Source organism: Tenrec ecaudatus, chromosome 7, assembly GCF_050624435.1.
Source record: "Tenrec ecaudatus isolate mTenEca1 chromosome 7, mTenEca1.hap1, whole genome shotgun sequence".
NCBI lineage: Eukaryota > Metazoa > Chordata > Mammalia > Afrosoricida > Tenrecidae > Tenrec > Tenrec ecaudatus.
In genome coordinates this window covers 60,809,026-60,835,438 of record NC_134536.1, presented here as the reverse complement: position 1 = coordinate 60,835,438, position 26,413 = coordinate 60,809,026, and the positions used below count along the sequence as shown (strand labels likewise).

General features: G+C 49.7%; 1 protein-coding gene across 2 annotated transcripts in view; it reads right to left on the bottom strand.

Moving 5' to 3' along the window:
• Positions 1–26,413, bottom strand: part of FYN (FYN proto-oncogene, Src family tyrosine kinase) — a 257,337-nt gene that overhangs the window by 60,762 nt on the left and 170,162 nt on the right. For both annotated transcript variants that reach the window (XM_075554660.1, XM_075554659.1), the window contains exon 4: positions 1,612–1,869. In XM_075554660.1, the coding sequence (XP_075410775.1) occupies positions 1,612–1,858 (247 nt within the window). In that variant the 5' untranslated portion in view covers positions 1,859–1,869. The remainder of the gene's footprint in view (positions 1–1,611; positions 1,870–26,413) is intronic.

Genomic DNA, 26,413 nt, shown 5'->3' with positions numbered 1-26,413 from the left:
CAGCCAGGTGTCCTCGAGGCTGGGAGTTCCCAGGGGCTGAAGGTCAGGAAGCCCAGGGTGGAGGTCTGTCTCCGGAAGCGGTTCCGACACAGGGTGGGGCCATGATTATTCTCAGAGGAACTTGGAACATGCGCGCAGACCCTGTCCCGCGACTTCAGCGGGTGAAGCTCAGTGTGGGCTGGGGCCAGAGACCTCAGAGTCGAACTCAGTTTGTTCCGAATTCGTGTTCGAACACTGATAAACTCAGGAACGACACGTTTCCCATAAGGCATCACAGAAACTGAATAGTTGGTTCTGAGGCCCCAGATTTGCATTTGTAGATGGATTTTTCCAGGACTTTAAATCACTCTCGAGGCTCTCAGCCTTCTGAAATAGCACTGTCTCAGCTACTCTGTTGGCATCGAGTTGTTTCCGATGATGCTAATTACCGTAACTTTTCAACCTCTTCCATGGTCTGGGTTGGTTCCTGGTTCACCACTTCACACCTCTGGCTGCATTTGCCGTTTTTTTTTTGTTTGTTTTTGCATTTGCCGTTTTAACAACATTTTTTTTTAAAGTGTTGATAATGCGACTTAACCATGTTGCATTCAGCCGCCCAGTCGGTCGCACAGTGACCTGATTCGAATATTGCAAGGATGTTTTTCTTCACCTGCCGTGGTTCTCAGTTTCCTCCCAGCCATACGGCAGGTGGCACTAACTCTCTTTGGAGACATGGCAATGGTATTTCCGGGAAATGAAATGAAAAAAAAAAAAGAGGAAGGAAAACACAATGTCGTGGAATGTTTTCACGCACGAACATAGTGCACTCTATGCTGTCTGAGTGACAGAGGGGCTTAGGCTGAAGCGTGTGCCCTCGGAGGGACACGAAGCAAGGCCCACGCTGGGCCCACGCAGGGTTTCTCAGTTTGATTACTGAGCAAAGTTACGAGCACGTAGCAGATTTTTCCTAACTTTGCTGTTCAAGTGGTGGAAAGCCTGAGCTGAGAGGGGCCACTGCATTTCAAGTGACTCTGCGGCAGCTGGCCCGCTGGCCTGAAGTGCCTCTGTAACATGATGCATCTTCCTAACCTTAACCTTGGAGCAGGCCTCCCCTGGAGCAGCAAGGACACCCTGCCCTGTACTTGCCTGCACACCAAGTTCCGGGTTTGGGTAGGCGTGGGCATTTGGGGGCTAGAGTTCGCAGCTTCTGTGTGTGAGCCCTGGTTTTTGACCCCCAGCCAATGCATGTGTGTGCAGCTACCCGCCCCCTCTGCCTTTTGGTGGAGGTCTGCATGTTGCTTGGAAGAAAGGCCTGGCGATCAACTTCCAAAGGTAGCCCAAAAAACCCTATGGATCACAGTAGGTCAACCCACAACTGACCGTGGGGGTGGGCAGAGGGGATGTGCAGCATGAGGGTTCATTGTGTGCAGAGGTACTGTGGGTTGGGGGCTGATCGGTGGTTCAACAATGAACACCTGACAGGGAACAGGCCGAAAGGGATTAGAAACAAACCTGTAAAGTCTGTCAGTCAAATGGGGGGCTGACAGAGCACAAATGTTCAACTGACAAAAAAATGAGAGCAACTCCCCTCACTTGCCTTCCGCCCTCTGCCACCATTGAATGGGGGCTTACCTGTTCCTCCTCTTGTACGCAAGGTCCCAGTATGAGACGAAGAGTTCACACCCCCAAAGACGGTGAGTCCTTGGCCCCCTGCTGCGTGGAAGTTGTTGTAATTAGGAATGGAGGTCACGCCAAAGCTGGGGTAGTGCTGAGGAGTGGGGTCTGTGCCATAGCGGTACCCGGAGCTCTGGTTCAGGCTGCCGTCCCTCTCCTCCGTCAGTTTTGTTGCTTCTTTGTCCTTACATTGCACACAGCCCATTATCTAAATTCCTGCCAAAACAAAAAAGGAGGCTGGTGAGCTTTCATGCCCAATGCTGCTGGGTTGCTTTACTGTGAAAGAAGCACACACAGTTTCCTCCTGCAAAGCTCAGGCCTGTGAGGGCCCCGGGGAGAAGCGATGGCTGAGGGTGATGGTTAGCAGCAATCTCTGTTCCTTCCTATGTGACCATCATGCTGCTTCTCCATGTATTCTGGACAAGCAACACGGTAATTCTCAAACCAGCTCCACACCTCTGAAAACTCTACCACATCACATACTGGCTCAAGACAGCCCCTCCAAACACTTAGTAGGACTTCATTGGGTCATCTCGAGAAATAACACATGCTCGTAAATGGGGTCGATGCACGATCTGAACAAGCACTTCCCAGGTGGTACAGGAGGAGGCTGGTGCACGTGCTGGGAAAGCCAGGCACAGCCTCTACACAAGTCAGCCCATGTCTTCACTCCTGGGTACCCGCACAAATCGGATACAGTTTAAGCAGCAGGATGACCTCAAGTGTAAACGTTAAGCTATGCTTACTGGACGAAAAGAAAACTGGCATAAACTAAGAGGTCTAAGCATCCTTGTGGGATCTCCTGGTAGCCTACAGCCCTGGTGGTATAGTGGTTATAAGTTGGGCTGCAACCCTCATGGTTGGCAGTTCAAAACCAGCAGCTGCTCCTCAGAAGAAAGACTGGCGTTCTACTCCTGTAAACAGTTACAGACCCCCAGCGGGCGGGAAGGAGTCAGTGTTGGCTCAATGGCAGGTAGGGAGAATGTTTCCCAAAGTGGGAGACACCCTCCCCTGGAGGTGCTTCAGGGGCTGTGATGGCCTACTGCACCAAAGTTGTTCATTTCCAGGGGGCATCAAGTAAGTTTTTTTCCTGAAAAGCAGGTTGTTGGCTAAATAAGTTTGGGAACCTATGGCCTAGATTAACAAAATCATTTAAAGCGGCTAATTAACATTTAAAATACTGCTATTTATGGTTGTCGAGACTAGATACAGCAAAGCATACGCCAAGACATCAGTTTTTGCGTGTATGATTCGGTGCGGTAAATAGCTTTTTCCATAGCTTTCTCCAAAGGTGTGCAGCTATTTTCCCTCAAGCTGCTCCCCCCCACCCCCCGGCATCCATAAACCCTCTGTCCCCTAAGATTCCTATCTAATTATTTGAGATGGTGTTGTCAATTTGGGTCCATAGAGGCAGTTCTTAAAAGATCATCAAGTTTAAGGCAGTTTCTTTTTTTTTAACTAGTTAAGCTAAATCCTTATTTGGTTTTAAGAAGACTTTAGGGGGCATTTTCGGTTTTAAGACAATAGTTTTAAGGGTTCATCCAACCTCTATGGCTCCAGAAATGCTGGAGGTAAGACTTTGAAGTTCTGTTGTAAACTTTACCCTTTTTGATCAGAATTCTCATGTTAGAACCTTTGATCAAACTATTCGGCGATGTTAGCTGAGCACCATCCATTTCTTTTAGTCTCACAGCAGAAGAGGCAGTTGTCCCTGGAGGCTGTCAGCCACCCGTTCTTTCCTCCTACTTCAGGCTCTCTCTTCTCTGTTTGCTCCAGGTGAGTAACTCAAACTCAGAGTCAAACCAAAAAACCCCAAACACTCATGACAACTGAGTTGATGCTGACTCATAGTGACCCCATAGGACAGGACAGAACTGCTCCAGTGAGCTTCTGAGACGGTACCTCTTTCCTGGAGGAGGACGCCTCGTCTTTCTCCCGAGGGGTGGGGAGTGGCTTCTGAAACATGGATCTGAGGTTAGCAGCCTGCTGCATTACGAATGACGTCACTGGGGCTCCGTCCAGGTGAACAGAGACACATTACTGTGCACGGGCGGCCTCTTGCCAGCTTTGAAGATGAAGACATTAGGAACCACACAGTGAACTAGGATGTGATTAGGCCAGTTCCTGGGATGTCCCCTGAAAGCAACCGAGTCTCCAAACAAAGAAACTAGATCGCACCAGCTATATGGCTGTGCATAAGCAGTCTCAGCACAAAGCTGTGAGCAAACGTTTCACATTTCCATGAACTTTTGCCATTTTTTGGGGAAAGACCCATGATCTAGAATCAAATTAACAACGTGAGCCATTGTCCCCACCAACCTTCCTGCAAACCTACTTCCCCTGGGAGCCTCCTCTCAGAAGATGGCACAACCAACCAGCCAGCTGTTCAAGGCAGCATCCCGGGCCACACCCTCTTCCACACTTCCTGGTTTCCTTCTCACTCTGCCAGCCCCACGCCCTAAGATTCGTAGGTGTGCCATCTTTCGGATCCTCAGAGGATCCATTTTTCCCACTCACTTCCAGGCTTTGGAATGGGGCCTCGAACACTCTCTCCCATCCTCTCTGATGTACGAGGATCCTCCTGTTCCACTTCTACCGAGAGCCATCTGATTGCCCTGACACTCCTGGCCCCAGCTGGGCGATGCTCTTCCCAAGTGCTCCCATGGCTGCTCGTTTTCCTCACCATGTGAAAATGGCCTGTCCACGTAGCTCAGCGTCCAACAGACTGTGAGCTCTGGGAAGGTAGGGCCCTGTTCACTGTCGTCACTCTTATCTCGCCACCGTGGCTCAAACCCACCAGCTGTTGCTCTGGAGAAAGATGAGGCTGGGCGAGCTGGTGGAGACTTCAGAGGGTCTCTCTGAGTTAGTGCTGACTCGATGGCAGTGGGTTTAGTTTTAGCAGTCAAAAGAAATATAAGACTAGCCAGCTGTCACCGAGCTCCTTGCATTGTCCTTCAGATTCAGGGCAACCCCTCGTGGGTCCGAGTAGAACTGTCCTGGGCATGGTGTCCAGCGGCTGGTAATTTGGGAGGGTCAACAGGCCCTTCTTCTGAAGGGCTGTGGGTGGACTAGGGCCTCCAAAGGGCACTGGTGGTGCAGTGGTTATGTGCTGGGAAGCACCAGCCACTCTGCAGGAGAAAGATGAGCGGTCTACTCCCGTAAGGAGTTGCAGTCTTGGAAACCTGCCGGGGCAGCTCTACTCTGTCCTAGAGGGTTGCTATGGGCCAGAATACACTGATGGCAGTACGTTTGGTGTGAGGGCCTCCAACCTGTTGGTGAGCAGATAAACGTATTCGCTGTTAACTGGGGTCTTACAAAATAGTGACTGAGTGATTTCCTTTCCCATTATGTCTCTCTCTCTCATGCCTTCTTTCTCTCTGCCTCAAAGTTAGCGCTCTGTTTCCCAACTCTTCTTCCAGAGCCTTCTATCAGCAGGATGACTCCTCGATGGATAAGAAGCCCAAGACTGATAAATACAAGGTGAGTTGGCAAGGCCACCCCATGTTGGACTGCAATACTCTAGCTGACTGAGAGGGGGCAGAACAGGCTATGGATGGATAGCCCTACCCAAACTGTGACAAACAGCCCATGTGGGACCAAAGGACCCAAGAAAGGAGCACGTGACATCATGTGTAATTACATACACTCACTGTGGAGGGCACAGCTGGCACGGCACAGGGAGCGAATGGAGCCAGCTTTTCTGTGTTATCTTGTAAACGAAAGTTGAGGGGTGGGGCTGGTGGTGACACATCAGATACAGAGACTCCCAGGGGGCCCCGTTCTGAGCCCTGCTTTTCCGCTGGACTGGGCTGAGTCACAGAAGCAAGATCAGATAGCTCTGGGGCCCTCTTACATATTTCAATAAATACTTTTTGAATTGAAAGTCAGTTCCTGAGAATGGAAATGTTGGGAAAGGCGCAGCCTAGAGCTGGAGCTGAGATCACCCAATCTGAAACACATTAGAGATGAACTTCAGGCATGCCAGGTCCAGCATGCTCCCTACGTCAGGGTCGACGCACATGATTTTAGCATTTTTACAATTGGAAATGCAAAACATCTCCAGGCATGACCTACAGAAGCCATTTCATCATGTTTGCTGCTGGTGTTCTTTCATGAGACTAACACCTCGGTCACTTTAGATGAATTCATGGTGGAGGTTTGCTCCCCAGGCAAACCCAAATCCTCTGCCACTGAATAGATCCAACTCACAGCAATCCTAGAGGACAGAGATTAGAACTGCCCCATTGGGTTCCTGCCACATCTTTCTCCTGCGGAGGGGCAGGTGGGTTTGAACTTTAAACAAGCACTTTAAACAAGGTACCACCAAGACTTCTTAGAAAGCCGTGCCTAGCTGCTACACACAGAAAACAATTCTTGTTATGGGTGCTTTTTGAAATGACTTTTTAAAAAAATAATGCAATTCGAGGAGCTCTAGGGGTGCCACTGGCTAAGTGTCAGGTTCTCACCGCTACTGAGCTGATGCTGACTCATGACGACTTGAGAGGCCCCTGTGAGTTGCCGAGGCTGTAACTGCTAATGGGAGTAGAAAGCCGAGCCTTTTTCCCTTGGAGCGGCTGGTGGTTTCGAACTACTGACCTTATGGATTTCAGCCCAATGTGTAACCACTATACCACCAGGGCTACTGAGAAAACAATCGTCAGTTCAAATCCACCAGTCACCCCAAGGGGGAGACGAGACAGTGTGTTTCTTTCTGTGAAGATCTGCAGCCATGGAAACCCCCTGGATGAGCAGCTGTACTCTTCCCATAGGGTCACTATGAGCTGGAATCAAGTTTTGGTTGTGCAATGAGAGGATGCCAGGGCGGCATCAGACTGTTTACGCCAGTGGCTCTTCGCTGGGGGTCATCTTGACTCCAGAAGACACACGGGGCCAAGTCTTGTAACATTTTCAGTTGTTACAACCCAGAGGGAGGGGTGGTGCTGGCCTCCAGTAGGCTGGGGCCAGGGAGGCTGCCAAACACCCCACCCAGTACAAGACCGTCCTGCACAACAAAGGGCCCCTTGGATCCAAAAGCCATTATCTGTCGGGGGTGAGAAAACCCTGATGTCTTCTGAGGAGACAACCGATGCAAGATTGCTGAAAAACCCTGGTAGCTGCCTCCCTTACATGTTCTCAATGCGGGCTTGATGGTGATGCTGTTTGCTTTGGGGCGTTGCCTTTGGGAAGACCCCCTGTGTTACAGGGAGGCGCTGCTCCATGGGGTTTCCGGGACTGTGCTCTTAATGGAAGTAGATTCCCAGGCTTGTTTCTGCGGTGCTGCTGCTGGGGGCTGGGTGGGGTTTGAACCAGCAGCCTTCTGGCTGGCAGCTCAGGGGTGAGGAGTGGCTGGTTAGCACTCTGCTCAGGGATCTTCATCTCCCTTACACGCAGATGAGAACCCACAGACAGCCCAGATGCCTTCCTCAGAAGACTAGGCACGCCAGGTGGAAGGGTGCAGCTGCGAACACTGCTTTGAAAGGACCCTGATCTCTGTAGAGCAGTGGTTCTCAACCTGTGGACCCCGACCCCTTGGGAGGGGCAAATGACCCTTTCACAGGGGTCACTTGATTCACAACAGTAGCAAAATGACAGTTATGAAGTAGCAACAAACATAATTTCCTGGTTGGGGGTTCAAGCACAACATGAGGAACTGCATGAAAGGGTCACAGCATGAGGAAGGTTGAAAAGGTTGAAAAGCGCTGCTCTGGGGAAACAGGTGACCGACAAGGAGAAGCTCATGACAGACTGCTCTTCCAACCCCAGGGAAACTGTCAGAACCACTGAACTGAGAAAATACAGCCATTGGACATCTGACTGCGAGCCTGCCCTCCTGTACAGCACAGCGGGCTGAGACAAGGAAGAGGGCCCGGCTAGTTCTGTGGGGACTGGGGTCACAACAGCATCTCTAGTGCCCGGAACGGTGCTCGGCACATGGGAAAAGATCGATAAATATTTATTAAGTTAACGCATGATAAAAAAATGAATGAATGAAACAAATAAACGAAGCCCACAAACCCTGTTTCAATAAAACCATCCGGGAAAAAGCATTATCTCTCACAAGGCAGCTCTGCCCCTGTTTCAAGCATTTGCAATCAAGTTAAGTCACGTTTCTCTGCACAGATCGTGTTGACGCTCCCCGCTTTATGGAAGAAATGGAAATAAATCAATACGTCCAAGTTTTTGTCCCTCCTCCCACTGGGAGTACTCACAGGGCTATTTCCTGGAAGAGGTGGACGCTATGTGATTTGCATCCAACGTGGGCAAGCTCCTGGCCGCGAGCACAGTTCTGAGCCTTCATGATAAAATAAAACCGTGCAGCCACAGGGTGAGGCTTTGATGCCCAGTGTCGCGGCCCAGCAGGTCCACGTTGCTGTTGTCCCCAGCTGCCACTAGGCTAGCCCTCCAACTCTGAGTGACTCCCCGTGTACACAGTGATCAGACCGGTTTTCACCTAATGCTCTCTGGGAGACTGCCAGGCCTCTTTTTTGGTCTGTCTCTCTTAGTCAGCTCTGCTGACATCTGATAACGGGCACCGCTGGAAGGTGGCTGTGCTTGAAGTGCATTGGCTGGGAATCAAACCTAGGTTTCCCACTTGAAGGTGAGCGTTCTGCCACTGACCCACCAGGGTTCCTGGTCATAACTGTGTGGTAGGCTAACAGATTTGTCCTAAATGTGTGGGGCACTGAGATCCACTGACTAGTGAACCCTGAAGGTGGAGCCTTAGAACCACTCCAATCTGGAGACCGTATACCCCAGGGACTTGGGACAGCGTCCTGGAAGTCTACTGACCGGTGGAGAGGCCCTTTGCCCAGGAGGCCACAGGCGGGACCCGGGCCGGGTTGTATGGATTATAATGGTGACACCATTATAACTGAGGGGTGACTTCTCCCGCTCAAGTCAAACTGTCCTTATTCCTGGGACCTTCTCGTATGTACCAACGGCATTAAGCAACCTGGAGAAGAGGTGACGAACTGGGGAACGTAAGGATGCCTAGACAGGGCTCTGTGGGCAGATGCCATTCATGTGGTCACAGGAGCCTCCTCACGCTGCTCTTGGGTGCTCAGCTCAAAGGCTGGGGTGGATTCATTACTGAGGCACAGGGTGCTATGACCCCAAGTGAGCCTCAGAGACCACACGCTCCCTGCTCTTCATGTAACAGACCACAGAGCAGTGGGTAGACATGCCTTCAAGCCAGACCCACTCAGTCTGCTGCATGAGCCAATCAATAGAGCAATGACTGCAGCATGCTCAGGGATGATGCTACACGTTTGTCGGAGGATTTCAGGGGTGTGTGTGCAAAAGAAATGTACCAACAGGAAAAAAAAAACAAACGAAAAACACCACTGGAAGTCTTCCACACAAGCAAGTTTACTTTCTCCCAAGACATAAACTTGCTAGTAGGAGGAAGAAAGAAAGGCGAGGCTGGAAACCAAGAATGCTAATTCCAGACAATTCCTGTTCTCGTGAACCAACTAAGGTTGGTGAGGTCGGCTGATAGCCCTTAGTCATAACCCACCCTGGCTCCTGGCAGCCCTAAGCAGGCAGCCTGCATGGTGGAGAATAACATATAAAGGCACACCCAGCTGGCACGCTCATGTGCCAAGTCTCCTGGTACAATGGCCCGCTTCCCCTGCAGCTGGTTTCCACTTTACCTGGGCAGGTATCAGAATGAAAGTCAGGCAACAAGAAAGGGGGACAGAACTAAGGACCCAGAAACTGAAAAGAAGTAACAGATGGGGAGAGTTAATAAAAAGATCAGGAGCTGCACAGCAGTCGTATTCTCTGAGAGAACGGCCAAAGACAGCAGCTTAAATGACCAAGTGGTGTCAGCTTGAGCGAAAAGGAGAATACATGGCAGAGACACAGAAAGTACTTGACTTCAGGACAGAAGATTGACTGTGGCGGGGAGGGAGGCCTCTTGATCCTTGCGGAACTGGAAACACCCACAAGAGGCCCCTGAGAGAATTTGCTGTACTCCCCAGGAGAGAGCTAGTCCCCCAAGGTGCAGAGAAACCCTTGGTCTTGGGTTCTCACCGTGAAGCTGCTGGAGGCAGGACATCTGGAGGCAGATGAGTGCTGCTGCGTCAGTAGCAACAGTGGCTGGGTCACAGAAGCTCTCACCCACACTCCTGAATCCCCTAGTAGCCTTCATTTTCCAGGTCAGATGATCTTGCCACTGCATAGGGTGTGGGCCCACTGTAAGCTAGGACAGGAGGGCTTGGGATACTCAGGGAGGGGTAAGAAAAAGCAACTTGTGCTGGAAAAACACTCCTGAAAGTCCTAAAACAAGGTAAGTGGTCATGGCTGGACTAGCAGTTGGGATATGTAGCTTGGGGCAGTGGTCTAAGCCCAGCAAACAAGGTCATGGACAGGGGCACAACTAGAGATCTAAAATCAATGGCAAGGTGGGTGTAGAGTCCCTGGTAGTGGTGGAACAGCTGTGATCTAGCCGTGAGGAATTACTGAGAGGCAAATTAAGGGTGAAATGATAGTGGGACAGGAGGAAGATAAAAGGAAATAGAGGAAAGAACTAGGAAGCAAAACTATTTACAGAGGTATAAACATAGCAGTATACATATAAATATATTTATGCATAAAATAGGGGTATTGGCTTATGTACACATATTTATATGGCAATACATTGAGGCAGTGGATGGACTCTGGGCCTCTACTTAAGTATTCCCTCAACACAAGAACACTTTGTTCTAACGATGTGGCACTTGGTGATGCCCACCACCTCGACACGATTGCTGAAGACAAACTGGGTACATCAACAAATTTGGTGAAGAAAGTTTTCCTTATTCAATGTCCAACCTTCACACATGCACATGAGACTATTGAATTATCACAGCCTGGGTCAGTGCACCTTAGTCCTCAAAGTAACATTTTTGGTCTTCAATACTTTAAAGCAAGCAGTCTTGGGCAACGGATATCATTTGATCTCTTGACTGCCGCTTCCATAAGCATTGATTGTGCACCTAAACACTTAGAAATTCTTGACAACTTCAACCTTTTCTTTGTTTTTCATGATGTTACCTATTCGGCTAGTTGTAAGGATTATGGGGTTTTGTTTTTTTTAATGTTAACAATGAGATGGAATCCTCACGGAAGACGGTAGCCCTTGCTCTTCCATCGGCAGTGCTGCAAGTCCTCCTCACTAGCAGTCAGCAAGGTAGTGCGGTCTGGGGATCTCAGGTTGTTAATAAGCCTTCCTCCAACCCCGCGATCAGCATCACAGCAACACACAACTCTTCACTGCCAGGGGGGTAGTGGCTGCACATCAGGCACTCTGTGTGGAAGTGAACACGGGCCGCATACGTGGGCGGGGGCGTGTGAACCGCCAGTACCTCTGTATAATTCATACGCTTAGGGAATGGCGAGGTACTGTGGAAGGAATGAGTTTCTTAACCAGGCACAGGACAATGATCTGAGCGTGTGTGACCTAATAATGTGAGACTTTAAAAAGCTTCAAGCTCTTCCTGAAGAAGCCAATTCAAAGTGAGAGGGGTTTGCAGTGAGAGCAATTCTCTGTCTGGCTTTGAAGAGGGGGTGGAAAGGGCTGTGGGTGGCTTCTAGGAGATGATAAATAGCCCCCAGTTGAGAGACAGCAAGGAATGGGATCTTGATCCTACAAGCCCAAGGAGCTGGTTTCTGTTGATAGCCTGAGTCAACTTGGAAATGGGGACTTTGCGATGAGAATGCAGCTGGATGACGTCTTCATTTAGGCCTCCTTGGGCTGAGAACCCAGGTATGCTACGCCCAGACTCCTGAACCACACAAGTGCAGGCTAATAAGTGAGGGTTGTAAGCCGCTAAGTCCGAAGTCATCTGTTGCCACAGCAATAAAGGCACACAGACATTGGTGAGACGGGGCACGGGCTCCGATCGTGCGGTCATGGCCCAGAGAGGTGGTGGGATTTGCCTGCAGCTATGGCAGTGGTGGGGCGGGATGTGCAGCTGGACAGTCTGATGCTAGATCTCAGGAGTAGAGCTGCCTTCTGCACCACGGGACCTTGGCAGGGCTGTGTCAAGATGGGGTGCATAAATGGGAGGTGTGAGGCAGCATCCCCGCTTGTACAGAACTCAAGTTCATATGTATCACGAATGGAGACCCTGATGCTAGGACCTGGCCTTACTCCTTCGTTTCTAGAACTCACCCCTACAGTGGGTTCTGGGTCTGCCGAGCTCCCTAGTACTACTCTAGGTATGGAGGGTCGGCATGCTCTGTGGTGTGGTTTCCATCTGAGAGAACATAAGAAGACAGTAACACCAACCCAGTCAACTGGTGGCTGTCTGCTGAGTGCCCTGCGAGTCGCAGCGGGGCTGTGCTCGGCAGGGTTTTCAATGGCTGCCATATGTTGTGCCTCTGGGTGAACCCGGATCTCCAGCCTTCATTTCCCAACTTCTCTTACTCGTGGCAGGGGTGCAGAGACACCGAACGGCGTCAGCACTGCTTTCTTTGGCACGCAAGTGAGTAATCCTGTGTCATGTAAAATATGATTTGCATTACTGGCAACATGTATTGACCATATAGCCTGAGTTAGACTCATAATGCCTCCCTAGCTACAGGACGACCAATTTCTACTCTTGGCGGAGTTACTGGAGGGAAAGGCAGTCACTCACCAGACGAGCAATGACAACCCGCAGTCTGTGAGTGAGGAGACCGGTGTAAGAGTTTTAACACAGACAATGCAGACCCTGGCCACACACAGACACTATTTAATCGTCAGATCTTAGCTTCAATTCCAGAAATAACCAGAGGTGCAGCTGGACCCACTGGGTCCTCTGTGTGTGGCTGTGCACAGGTGCTTGAGCAGGTGAGGGGAACACCTTGCTCTATACTGTGTAGCAAGAGATGAGTGACTCTAAGCACCCTGAAAATGCCACATGTCTTAAGGAGAAGCCGCATTCCCGGTGCTGCCATACAGCCTACCCACCTCTGGCTCATCGTGTTTCGAAAGCCCCGGGGCTGAGCAGAGGCAGCTCAGGTGCCTGCAGCGCGTTCCCTTCTGCATAGCCTTCCATTCCCCAGTGCCTTGAGACTCAAAAGCACTTAATGAGAAAGGACTGGAAGCATTCGTCCCCGCTGGTGAGACTTAACACTGCAGCCCACTAAATGCTGGCCCGGTTCCCAAACGCAACGGCCAAAGGAGGTTTTAACACCAAACCATGGACAGCCTCCAAAGGGAGGGGAGGGACATTTCCTCCTCATGTTCGCTCTGTTTAGGATCTCTGAGGTAAGACAGAGCCAAATGGTGATGAAAGTAAGGAAGATAGGTTTTAACCCCGTATTGTCTGATGGGTTCAGAAAGGAGGGAACAGATTGCAAAGTCATTCAAGGCGTCCATCTCCTGCTCCAAAGCCTTAAAAACAAAACAAAACAAAAAAACAACTCCCAATAAAGACCATTGATAAGGCTCCTTGTAGATAACAGTTAACACTTTACTTAATTTTTATTGAGAGGGAATTCACATACTGTATATACTAAAGTATAAGCTGACCCAAATAACAGCCAAGGCACCTAATTTTTCCACAAAAACTGCATAAACAATGTGCTGAAAAACTTGGCTTATACATGAGTACCTTAAATGAACTGTTTTATTAAAGTCTGGGCCATCAGTTTTTAATATACTCAGAAAGTGCAACCACCACCACTAAGTAATTCAGGATATATCCATGGCACACACACCCCCAAAGCTGCCCCCACTAGCAGTCATGCACACCCCACTCCTGGGCCTTGGCAGCCACGAGTGTGCATAATGGCTCTATGGATTTGCCTGTTCTGGACACTCCATATAAATGGGAGTCATACAGTGCGACGTTTAGCAACTGGCTTCCTTCGCGGAGCATCACCTTTATAAGGGTCAGTCATGTTGCGGCGTGCATCACTAGCTTATCCTTTTTTAGGGCTGAATAATACTCCACGGTGTGGCCCGGTCACTGCAAAGCCTCTGCAGCACAGTTCTTGTCTGACGCACATGGGCCGTGGAGAGTGGGGACTGACTTGACGGCCACTGTTACTGGTGCTGGGCATCCACCACGGGCTGGTGCTCCAGCCATCAGGTCACGGACAGTGGGCCGTTCCCACGGTTTGGCTCTGCTGAAGAAGGACGCTATGGGCACCCACGTCTAACTTTTTGTAAGATCTGTGCTTTCAATTCTCTTTAAAAAAAAGAGGAAAATCAACTTGTTAAAAATATGGGAAAATATTACTTCCCGCTGTAGTCAAAGACATTTTGGACTAGTGAGATACATGAACTCCCTCCAGTAGTGATGATGGTCCAGTGAAATGAGTTACTTTCATTCCCTGCTGATAAGAGACTGGGTGTGTCCTTTTAGCAGAAGCAGTGGGAACAGAGGGGGTTACGAACTAGGCTGCTACCCACAAGGTCAGCAGTTTGAATCCAATAGCTGTTCTGGGGGACAAAGATGAGGCTTTCTACTCCTGCAAACAGTCTCGGCACCAATAGGGGCCTTCTACCCTGCCTTACAGTGTCTACTATGAGTTGGAATCAGAAAAGAATGGGAGAAAGAGAGGCTTCTCTACTCCCATAAAGATGCTTGGTCTCAGAAACCCATGGGTGGTTTTTATTATGTCCTAAAGGGTCACTATGGGTCAGAATCAATTTGATGGCAGTGACTTTCGTTTTCGGTAAACTTCAATGTGACATTATCTCAAAAAATTTCCAACACTGATCTGTGAATCTAATGCTAAAGAAATATTTTCCAAAAGGTTCCAAGACATGTGATTCATCACTTGTAAAATCAGACAACTTCCTAATTAGCTAGGGGACATTGGCTGAGTAATTGATAAGGAATGGCCATTGTGGAAAGTTATGTAGGACTTAAAATTTATGTTTGCACAAAACTTGTTAATAACATGGAAGAATGTTCATGTTCCTTAAGAAGACTTGTAAACCATGTAACTAATATCGAGAAAACTTTTTGGAAGGAAATATATTGACATGTTTGTTGATAGGTATAATGCTGTTCTTTCTCCCCTTCTGAGAATACACAGCTTCTATAATAGGAACAAAATTCTCTTTCTTTTGACTCAATGCTGACTGTTGGCCCCCCCCACCCCGCTACCCTCACCTCCAGTGGAGAAGAGAACTGCCCCTGTGGGTTTCTGAGACGACCGCTCTCCACGGAGGAGTGGAGCCACCTCATCTGCCTCCCATCGTGTGCAATTAGGTGCCTCTCAGTTTCTGGTGCAGCAAGCTTGATTTGTAAACAAAGTTGACAACCACCCTTCTCCAGTGGAGAATGCCTTGTGAATGGAAAAAAAATGACAGAGAGGAAGAAGGGGTGATGGATTCCAATGCCTGTGAGGAGGCAGCCTCTTCTTCTGGAAGGTGTGAGAAAGCTGAGGGGCTCCATGGGGGCCCAGTTTCCTCTGAGTGTGTGTTCTTCGCATCAGTGCGTGGCTGTGGGGTAGCAGCAGGGAGGGGATGGGTAACCCACAGACAGCAGCAGAGAAACCTCACCAAGGGCACACAGAAAGCAAAGCCGCATAGAGCGCCCCTTGGTGGCACACGGCAGAGAGGAAGACGGTGGCCCCTGAGAAGGTTTGAGCACACAATACTAGGGACGAGGGAAGCCACTAGCCCGAGAGCAGCCATTGCTTGAGTCAAGCTGGGAAGACTGCTGAAGGCCGGGAGGCCTCTGTCCCAGAGGTCTGACAACTGCATCTTGATGCTGCTCTACAGAGGCAGGGGGACAAGACAAAGCATGTGTGTTCTCTGAGTGCTTGTCGTGGTAGACAAAACAAGGTCAGCAGTTCAAAACCACCAGACAGCTCTGTAGGAGAAAGATGAGGCTTTCTACTCCAGTAAATAACTTTATTCTCAGACACCCACAGGGGCAGTCCTATACAGACTTTAGGAGTCGGAACTGACCCAATGGCAGTGAGTTAGGTGTTTTGAGTTTTTCCCCTGGTGGCCCTAGTGACATAGGTTGGTCTGCTAATCACAAGGTCAGCAGTTTGAAACTACCAGCTGCTCTGGGAGAAAGATGAGGTTTTCTGCTCTTGTAAAGATCACAGCCTCAGAAACTCATAGGAGCAATTCTACTTTGTCCTATAGGGTTTGTTATGTGTCAGGTTGAACTTGACCATAGTGGATTTTCTTTGAGATTTTCTTTTAGTTTCCCCTGTCTGACATACTGATGCCTGTATTTTCCAGACACCATCCCTAGAATAGGAGAAAGATGGGCCTTTCTATTCCCATAAAAAGTTACAGTCTCAGAAACTCACAGGGGCAGTTCTACCCTGTCTTATGAGTCAGTGGCTATAAGTTAGTATTGACTCAATGGCAGCGAGTAGTTGAATCCCTAGAACCAAGGAGCCCTGGTGGTGTGTAGTGGTTTCCAGTTGTGATGTTAATTCAAGGTCAACAGTTCAAAACCACATGGTGGGAGAAAGATGAGGCTTTCTACTCCCATGAAGAGTTAAGTTTCTGGGCAGTTCTACTCTGTCCCATAGGTAAGGTCGCTCTGAGCCAGACTGGTCTCATGGCAGTAAATTTGGGCTTTTTTCAGTCCCTAGAACCCAGGGCAACACACATAGTCAGCAGCCAGGGCAACACACACAGTCAGCAGCAACAACACAAAACTCTATTCAAGATGCTTCTTCCTAATGTCGATGTTCAGATTAGCGTCTTTCCACACCACTGTTCTGTATATGCCACCAATGGGGAACGAGGGTGGGCGTGTTCATGAACCAGCATCGAGAAACAGAAAGGTCAGTATTGCACCTGGGCCTCGGCGGTAGAGGCTGGTCTTCTGGGCTGGGCCTGCTTGAGGAACAGTTGTGGCAGAGCAGCTGGGAGCCAAGGGCCAAGGTGTCATCTGGCAGAGCCACAGCAAAACCCATTAGGACAAAGGGGCTGTCTGAGCAGGCGTCCCCAGCACCCCTCCCCATGGGCACTGGGGAGGAAAGCGCAGAGACTCCGCCTCCAGCGCTGAACAAAAACCCATTCTCCAAAAGGCACTTTGCCAGGGGCTTCTGCCAATGTGGCCTCATCTTCTGAAAATCAGTGACTCGTGTGACACCTTCTTTAATTGCTAGTCTCCCACAAAAAGATCTAATTCCTTTAGAAAAGCAGAATGGACTTGTGAATGAGAGAGAAAAAAATTTTTTCTCTCCATTTGCCATCAAGCGCATAGAACTGGGCTTGCGGTGCCCATGTCCCTGCTCCTCCCTCATTGTCTGTGGATGAAGTCGGAGCCCATCAAAATCCACGGCCCCGAGAGTCTGCTTGTGAAGCCATCTGCACTGTGCTTCTGGGGTACAGGTGACGTCTGTTCTTTAGAGGGTGACATGAAACCAGGTCCCTCTACCTCTTGGCATGTTAGTCAAGTTACACGGAGCCAGTAACACCAGGAGTGATAACTTTCACATCCCTCACTGTGGTTTAGTTTCAAAGCTTCTCAGCAGCTGCTTTGGTGTGAATGCTGATAGAGCAGGCAGTCAGCAAACAAATGGCTCTCCTCTCACCACCTCTGCTGGGAGAAGCAATGAAGAGGAAGACTGAAACAAAGGAGGAAGGGGGCCCATGACACCAGTCACCCTCCTCCTGCCATTTCCCTGCCTCCCCTTCTTGTGATTTTGATTTCCTGACCCCTGGTCAAAGAAGCCCGGTGATGTAACGGTTACACGCTTGGCTGCTAATACAGAAGTGGGTAGTCAAACCCACCCATCAGCTCTGTGAGAGAAAAGGGCTACCCATCTGTGTTGGAAAATAGTCTCACTGATCTGACTCAAAGAGACCCTAGAGGGCAGACCAGAGCTGCCCGCGGGTTTCAGTGACAGTAATGCTTTCTAAGAGTAGAGAGCCTTAACTTTCTTCCCTGGAGGGCATGGTGGTTTCGAACTCCTGATCTATGTGGTTAGCTGCCCGATGCGTTGTAACCCACTACACAATGTGTTACCCATGAGAGCACAAAGGTGCTTATCCAGTCCCATGACCAGAGGACTGGATAAGCACACGATGAGATCCTGTGCTATGTTATAGAATAATGAGGAGTCTATTGGACACCTCAAGACACAGAGGAGCCAACTGCACAGGGACGAGACACTATAGTACAAAGTGGACAGAAGGTTTCCACGCTGAAACAAACTTTCTTTGATGGCTACAGGGAATAGAAGAGGGAGGGAGGATAACCCCCCTAGAAAGAGGAGACGCGTGCTGACGTGGGCGAGGGGGAAAGCCTTACGAGCAGGTGGGAGGGCAACATGATGTGACCCGGGCAAGGGGAGACAGTGGGAGGGGCACGTCACACAAACGGGATCTCATCTGATCCTCAGAACCGTGCACAGGTGTCTGTGGGAGGGGACCTTGGGCTACTTTCGTGAAGTAACCTGCCTGGCGATCAAGCTGGTGAGCTCTGAGCCAGCAGTTTGTGCTGTTGCACCACTTTCTGCCCTCTGACATGCTCTGTCCTAACCATTTTCTAGGCCGACCTCAAGTCCCAAAGAGCTTAAGCCCACATAATCAGGAGGGTGGCTCAGAGAAGGCCCAGAAACAGTGGTTTCAGTCTGAGAGAAGATTGCTGGCCAGCTGCTTGGCTCTGAGCACACTGTGCCAGCATCTTGGAGCCTGGTGTCATCTGCTGAACAATGGGCCTTGGCAAGCTCTCCAGGGATGGGTGCAGCCCTGCCATTCCTTGTGCATATTTGCACACTCCACACACAGGCTCTCAGCTGACACTATCTATCATGAGGAGTCATGAGGCGACCAGGGTTTGGCTCAAAACATGCAGGTGCCCTACCATGGCCAGAGCCTCGCCATGGCACATTATAAGAGGTTGAATGATGTGACCCACCCCTTGTCTGTAAGTCTGCTGTACTTACTGCATGCCTCGCATTGGAGGCTGGGAGCTATACTGCCAGTCTTTCAAATATCACAGCATGATTCACGGTAGATGGGTTTGAGCGGAGCTTGCAGACTAAGATAGGCTAGGAACACAGACCTGGCAACCTCTGTCTGAAAATTAGCCCATGGTACAGATAAGAGCATGCAGCACAGGGAATCTAGGACAGATAACCCTTCAGGACCAATAATGAGAGTAACGATACCAGGAGGGTAGAGGGAAGGTAGGGAAAAAAAAGGGAAAACCAATCACAATGATCGACATATAACCACCACCCGGCCCCCTCCCCGGGGACGAACAACAGAAAAGTGAGTGAAAGGAGACAGGAGATGACGTAAGACATGAAAAAAATAGGGAGGAAGGGTGGGGGAGGGAGGGAAAATATGAGGAGCTGATACCAAGGGCTCAAGTAGAAAGAAAATATTTTGAAAAGGATGATATGATGGCAACAAATGTACAAAAGTGCTTGACACAATGGATGGATGGATTGTGATAAGAAGCGAGGGTCTGGGACATGCCAGTATGCCAACGACCTTGAGGCTGGCATGGGACCAGACAGCATCTCGTTCTGCTGTGCCTGAGGCCCCCAGGAGTTGCAGCCCACTTGATAGCAGCTCACTCTTTGCTATTTCATGTTGCGATAAAAAGCTTGGCGTGCGAGGCCATCTAGTTTTTATTTCGTTTTTTAACACTACTGCTTAAAGTGCTCCTTTCTTACTCAGGCTTGACAAAGACCCGGTTGTGTCCCACACTTCCTTTGTGGCTAAACTGATCACTGGCTCAGTCAGCTCAGGCATTTGTAACACTCTGTTCTTGATCTACCCTCCTCTCTCATCACACCAAACCAAAAGAAAACCAAACTGACTGCCGTAGAGGTAAAGCGACCTCATAGGTCAGGACAGAACTGCCTCTGTGAGTTCCCGGGACTGTAACTCAGGGGACGAGAAAACCCTGTCTTTCTCCCTCGCAGCAGTTGGCTGGTGGTTTCAAACTGCTGACCTTATGCCTAATGACCAGAGTAAGCACCAGGGGTCCCCTCTCATCACACAGAGGGTCCAATTCTCGATGGCTGCTAGATAGGACTGGTCTCGTGCATCACTACAGGTTAAGGCGTTCACAAGAAAACGACAAGAAGAAACTTCTTCCCCCAAGGAGACTTAAAAGTCAGCACAGCTACGAGTCACCAGTTTTCAGCAGGGTTCATCTGCCTTCCATTCCTGCCTCCTTGCACGTATCCTATTTACATCCAGGCCTGCCTCTGGCCTTTACACAGCACACAGGCTTTGCTCCCCTTTATGTGTCAGACCCAGTGCCTCGGTAGTGCAAGTGGTTTGTGCTGGGCTGCCAGCCAAAGGGCCGGGGGTTAAACCTATCCAGGGGCTCGGTGGGAGAATGACAATTGGCTTCCATAAAGGCTACAGCTAAAGGACACTACAGGACTCAGGTCTACCGTGTTGGGGGGCTGATTCAATGACAGCTAACAGTTGCAAATAGTGCCACGCTTTGGACATAGAGTCAAGTAAACAGGGGTCCTGCCCTCAAGGATCTTCAGTCTACTTAGGAAGGAGATGGACAAGTAAACCAAGGGACTTGGACTGGGGGAGGGAGTAGAGCGGGCGTCTTAATTCATCCTGACCAGTGACTGGGAAGGTGAATGGGCAGAAGGCCCAAATGGAGGGGTGGGTGCTGCAGGCAAGGAAGCAGGGCACTGGAGGGTGCAGACATGGGAGGGCTCTCACAGCTCTAAGTGGGTCTATGTGGCTTATTTGGTTTATTACAGTCTATACAGTACGCTAAAAATAGTGAATAGGGCGATTGTGAGGTTCTAGCCTATCAGAGTGAAGCAGAGAGCGCCCTGTTCCAAAGGGCTTATGATTTGAGTGCAGGTGGAATGTGCAGCTGGATGTGGCTGGAGCTGAGGCTGCTGGGCAGGCAGAAGCCAGATCATCAACGACTCTGTTAGTGCTACTGAGCACCCCTGGGTGCGCCCGATGCTTTGCTAGGGACACTATGAGAGATCCTCTGAGGGTCCAGCAACAGCCAAGTGGTTTGGGGACTATGATCAGCTCTATTTTCCAAATGGGATAATAAATGCAGGGAGGCCAAGCGACTTCCTTAAACTAGCACAGGTAGCAATTGGTTGAGAAGGACTTTAACTCAGGCCTGGTTGAGTGTCAGACCGATGCTCATAACCCTGTGCTTAAAAAGCTAAAGCATTTGTGCATTATCTTCAGAGCTAAGAGGCACCACAGAGGCTGTTTAGTAGGAAAGGGACAGGAGCAGATCTGTGTCTCAGCAAGATAGCTAGAGAGAGTGAGAGCGAGAGAGGAGAATGGGCTAAGACTGGGTCAGGCAGTCCAGACAAGAGGCTGCTGTGGAGTACACAGGATTATCTAGAGTTAGAATGGCAGTAAGGGGCCCTGGTGGTGCTGAGTGAGGCAGTATTTGGCTGCTCATCAAAAGCCAGTGGTTGAAATCCATGAGCCACTCCAAGGGAGAACAAGGAGGTTATCTGCTCCCATAAAGATTTACAGTCACTCTTTGGGCCTCTTCTCATGCCCTCCCTCAATGCAAGAACACTTTGTTCTAACAAACTGGCATTCTATGACGCTCAGCCTCTGCACAATTGCTGAAGACAAATGGGTGCATAAGCAAATGTGGTGAAGAAAGCAGATGGTGCCTGGCTATCAAAAAATCTAACATCTAGGATTGTGGTAGTTATATATATTTTTGTCAATTTGAAAGGATTAAGAGTGAAGGGGTGGAGTCTAGTCTGTCAATCAGGCCATAGTCAATGAGGCCTCTGTGTGAGCATAGCCTTCTCTTAAGGATTCTGGAAACTCTGATATTCCTTTTTTGGAGGTGGGGCCACTTTATGTCTGAGCTCTGAGCTCATTTCAACTGACAAGACACATGGAACTACCCTAGTGTCCTGAGCTGGAGAAACCATATGGAGACCCCTGCCAGCACTGAGATGCCTCTACTGCCACTGGACCCACATGACTTTCCACCTACTGGCCTGTGATCATCCTGCATTCAGCATCATTGCATGCGTTCTGTGAATCTGCAAAGGAATTTATAGATTGGTAGTAAGCATATGAGCTAATACTGGAATTATGGACTTGATCTGGACTGGGCTGGGATGTTTTCTTAATGTATAATTACTCTTTATATAAATCCCTTTCTTATACAAATGAATGTTTATGAATTTGTTTATCTAGTCTACTCTTAAAGGCTTGAAGCTAAACAAGTGGCCATCTAGCAGAGAAGCAACAAGCCGACATGAAAGAAGCACACCAGCCTACGTGATCATGAGTGTCACCAGGAATGGGTAACAGGCACCAGAAGACCACAAACATATTATTGAGAATGAGGGGGGGTTGGAGCAGAGAATCAAAGCCCATTTTTCCACAATGGGATATCCCCTACAGAAGGGTCACAGGGAAGGGATGAGTCAATCAGGGTGCAGTAGAGCACTGATGAAAAACATAATAGTCCTCTGGTTCCTTGAGGCATCCTCACCCCCCACTATCATGACTTTCACTGCAGGCTAGACCAGAGTATGTGCACAAGTACAGATAAGAGCTCACGACCAACACCTGGAGTCCAAGAACAGGAATGGGAGTAGCGATACCAGAAGTGTAAGGGAAAGGTAGGGATAGCAAGGGAGGAAGGGGGACAAACAACAGAAACTGTGGGGGAAATGAGACAGCGGTTGGTGTTAGATAAGAAAATAATAATAATTTATAACTTATCAAGGGGTCAGAGGGTGGAGGAAGTGGAGGGAGGGAAAAAAGAGGAGCCAATACCAAGGGCTCAATAGAAATAAATGTCTACAAAATAATCATGGCAACATATGTACAAATATGCTTGATACAACTGATGTAAAGGTTATTATAAGAGCTGTAAAAGTCTCCAATAAAATGATCTTTTAAAAAAATAAAATGATCTTTTAATAAAATAAAAAATAGTAGTAATTTAAAAAGATTTACAGTCACTTTTACAGTCATTGAGTCAGAATTCCTCTATGGCAATGTGCTCCTTGGTTTAGTACTGGTAGTGCTTGGGGCTCCCAGGCTGTAGAGGCAAGAAAGAGTCTGGTAACGCTTACGTTTCTGGATCACGGCTCCACCCACCAGGAACAAGCCCACATCTCAGGCTGATTCTTTTGGGAAAGACAGGCAGCTATGAGACAGAACAAATCACAGATGGCAGGTCATATAGGCCAAAGGCTATGGAAAGGTCCGAGGAAGAGAACATTCAGTAAAAGCTAGTCACCAAAGAGGAGACCTGCTGAAGGTCACTAATGGCACAGTCCTGTGCCACTCTGGGCCCCATGCATAAAGGACACAGTGCGCTCCACCATCTCTACCAGTCGAGTGTCTCCATAGCCTTGCAAGTAATACTGAGTGCTAGCTAAGTGTGTAGATGGGCTTGAACTGGGAGTAGATACCCAAATCCAGCTGATACTTATGGCTTTAAGTGGGAGGGAAACTGGGTCTGGGTGGACAGGCCCTGCAAGTGGGTAGGGAGAGGAGAAAGATGCAGGGGGAGAGCCCATGAGCTTGGAGGGACTGCCTGCCACTGGTGGGGTTGGATGGAGAGACAGGTGCACCTAAGCGGGCGAGAGCTCTATTCACGCTAGCTAGCTGCTTAGGCAGAATCCACAGCTCGTGAAGCATCCCCAACCAGAGCGCAGCAGACACCTTTGTTGCAGGGGCACAGGAAGCTCTGAAGCCACACTGTCACATGGGTGACTGACTCGAGGGCTATCCAAGTGACCTCATTCCAAAAGCCCTGAGCTCTGTAAGGGCCGGTGCATTGGGAAAGGCAGCTTGCTTAGTAGCTGGTTAAGAGCATACCTACACGTGGCAAGGACAGACAGCAAGAAAGGCTCATACATCTGCAATGGAGAACTAGTGAAGGAAGAAAAGAAAGGGGAAAAAAAACCCTACTCTCTCACATGGGCTTGTAACTAACAGCTAATATCCAACAACAGACTGATGTCCTCCTGGCGGTGCCTGAAGCAGTGGCTCCAGTTCAGATGAACTTGAGGTCCACCGTGGGGGCTCCCCTCCCTTCAGGCGCAGCATTAAGTGGGCTGCAGCAAACAGGAAAATCGTTATCACACGAAGCCAAAGCCACTTTGCATGACACAGTAACAAACTCTTGGGGCGAATGTTAGGAGGCGGCTTATTTTTCAGCCATGACAAATCTCTTCACAGGTACAGGCCCCCTGCAGTTAGAGGCTGGAAATGCTCGCTGGTCTACCAGCCACTGTCATCCACTGGTGGGGCTCTGAGCAGAAGCACTTTGTCCCTGCCCGGAGCCAAACTTGCTCATACCTCCCCGCCATGCTCATGCTGAACTCTCACAGCGCTGTTTCAAAGACGCCAGGTAGCCATGTTCCAAGCATGGCTTCATGCTCTGTGCCACCAGTTCTGGTTCAGTCCAACCCAAAGGAGCTCAGTGAGTCACAGCCGTATGTGCTCACAATAGGCCGACTGCCCGGCCTAATTCTTTGTGAGCCGATTTCAGGGCTGACCTGACACCGGTCCCCGGCCCAGGTGAGAAAGTGGTCCGTGGACGGGCAGCCTCCGCTCTTGTGGTGCTCAGGGATGCGCTCAGCTTCCCTTCTCTCTGGACACACTTTCCTGGAACATAGGGCCCTCAGCTCCTGCTGGCCCCTCCATCTCCTAGCCATCTCCAGACTCAAGTGTTCTATGTAGGTGCCCTTGCTGAAACTAAACACTGTTGCAAGTGAGTGGATTCACGCACCCTTTACAGAGCAATGGCTTATTTATACCAGCTCCTGCCCTTTACAACAATGGACAGGAAGTGAGGTCATGAGCCTCTTCTCTTTGGAGGGAAGGGAACCTTCTGCCTTTCCATGAGAGGCGGCCCCAGAGCAGCCCTCCCCCAGGGCAGTTGTGTAATGGTGGCTCTCGGTCAGCCTCCCTTCCACGCCTGGCTCTCCCTGCTGCCAAGAATGGCCTCCGCCTTCTCTCCCTCCCCCTCCCCTAAGAAGACAAATGTGGAACACTGCTGACCTGGCCAGAGGCTGTGCCCCACTTATCCATAGCCCTATTTCTCTGACTCTGACCCGGAACTTTCCCAGGGCAATACTGATCACCGTACAGTTATCAAAGCTGAAATACTATCGTGATGGGGTCAAAAGCTCTGACAGATTACACCAGGCACCCCAAACCTGCCCTGTTATTCAGTGATGCTAATGTACCAAGGGTGGAGATTATGGGGCTTTCAATTATTAACTACTAATATTAAGTACTACTAGCATGCCAGGATGTGGACGTGAGGGAGACAAGGAAGTTTCCTGGGGGCAGAAACGGCGATGAAAATGCACACAGGAGTGCAGCTTCAACCAGGTCTCCAGGAAGTCACCGGGCCTGTCTCATTCCCACCACACGGCAGGGCTTTCGCTCTCACGTGGGGACGCTGTGCTGCCCTGTTGCCTGCCTACCTGACAGGTCTCAAGGAAGGCTCCAGTCCAGTGGCTCATTCTTGAGGTGCCGTGCAGGAGGGAGAGGGGTGACTTTCTTCGAATGGTTTTAACGCCATTCCTTCAGTTCTGAAACATGGTTCCTTCTCTCCCTCTGCTTCCGCCATTCCCTTCCTTTCTCCACCTCCCAGACAAGGTACTGGAAGGGTGGAAAGCTGGGATCCAGAACAGGGGGTTATTCTTGGGGTAGGGGGCTACAATGATTCATGTTCCTTCCCAACAAAGTGTGGATACTGCCATCTTTTAAAGAACAGACACGTTGTTATTGCTGTAGGTCATGGGGGCCAGTGTCCCATGGGTGGCGGCGACACCGTGCACAATGCTGCTGCCTGGCCCTGTGTTTTCACCATGAGCGGGTGCAGAGCTGAGTAAGTCACTGCGATCCAGAGGGCATTCACTGGCTGGTTTTCAGAAGTCCACCCCCAGGCCATTCTCCCTGGCTTGTTCTAGTCTGGAAGCTCCCCAGAACCTCAGGCCAGAGTGGTGTGAACCTCCCGACAGACAGACAGGTGGTGTCTTCAAGTAAGCTGCGGTGGCTGGAAACTCAACCCAGGTTTCCTCCGTGATGGGCCAGCTTTCTAACCCGAACTACCACTGCCCCTGCAAGAACAGACGCAACTCTTTACCGACAGGAAGCCACTGAGAGCTGAGCCTGTGGTTCTCAACCTTCCTAATGCCTCAACCCTTAACACAGTTCCTCATGTGGTGGTGACCCCCAACCATAAAATTATTTTCATTGCTATTTCACAGCTGTAATTTTGCTACTGGTATGAATCGGGTAACCCTGTGAAAAGGTTGCTCAGCCCCCACAGGGGTCGTAACCTACAGGTTGAGATCTGCTGGCCTAGAGAAAAAGAAATAACAATTTCATGCGGTTCAAATTAACAGAGTATCAAGGCTACTAATTGACCTCACGGTCCATGCCCAATAAACCACAGCTAGGATGGCGGCTACGAGGGCCACTGAGAGCTATGCTGTGTGGGACAGAAGGCGTGCGCCACTGGCCAGGACTTCTCTCTGTGTTACTGCTGCCGTTTGATTCAGGCATAAATGAGGTCCAGTGACTTCCTGGCTGCCCAGGGGGTGACCAGTCTGCCACCAGGGGCCCCCAGCTATGCTGCCAAAGTATCACTGGATGGGGGCCCTGAGTGGAGTTAAAACTGAGTTGATGTCTGCCTAACTTTTATTTGGATCCAATTAAAGAAAGGTCTCACTGTCTGGAATTGCCTTTCCCTTTACTCAAGTTAGGGCCCTCTTGGTGTAGTGGTTCTGCAATGGGATGCTAACTTCAGTGTCCCCAGTTTGAGACCACCAGACTTTCCATGGGAAAAAGATGGGGCTTCCTAACCCTGTGAAGACTTAGTGTATC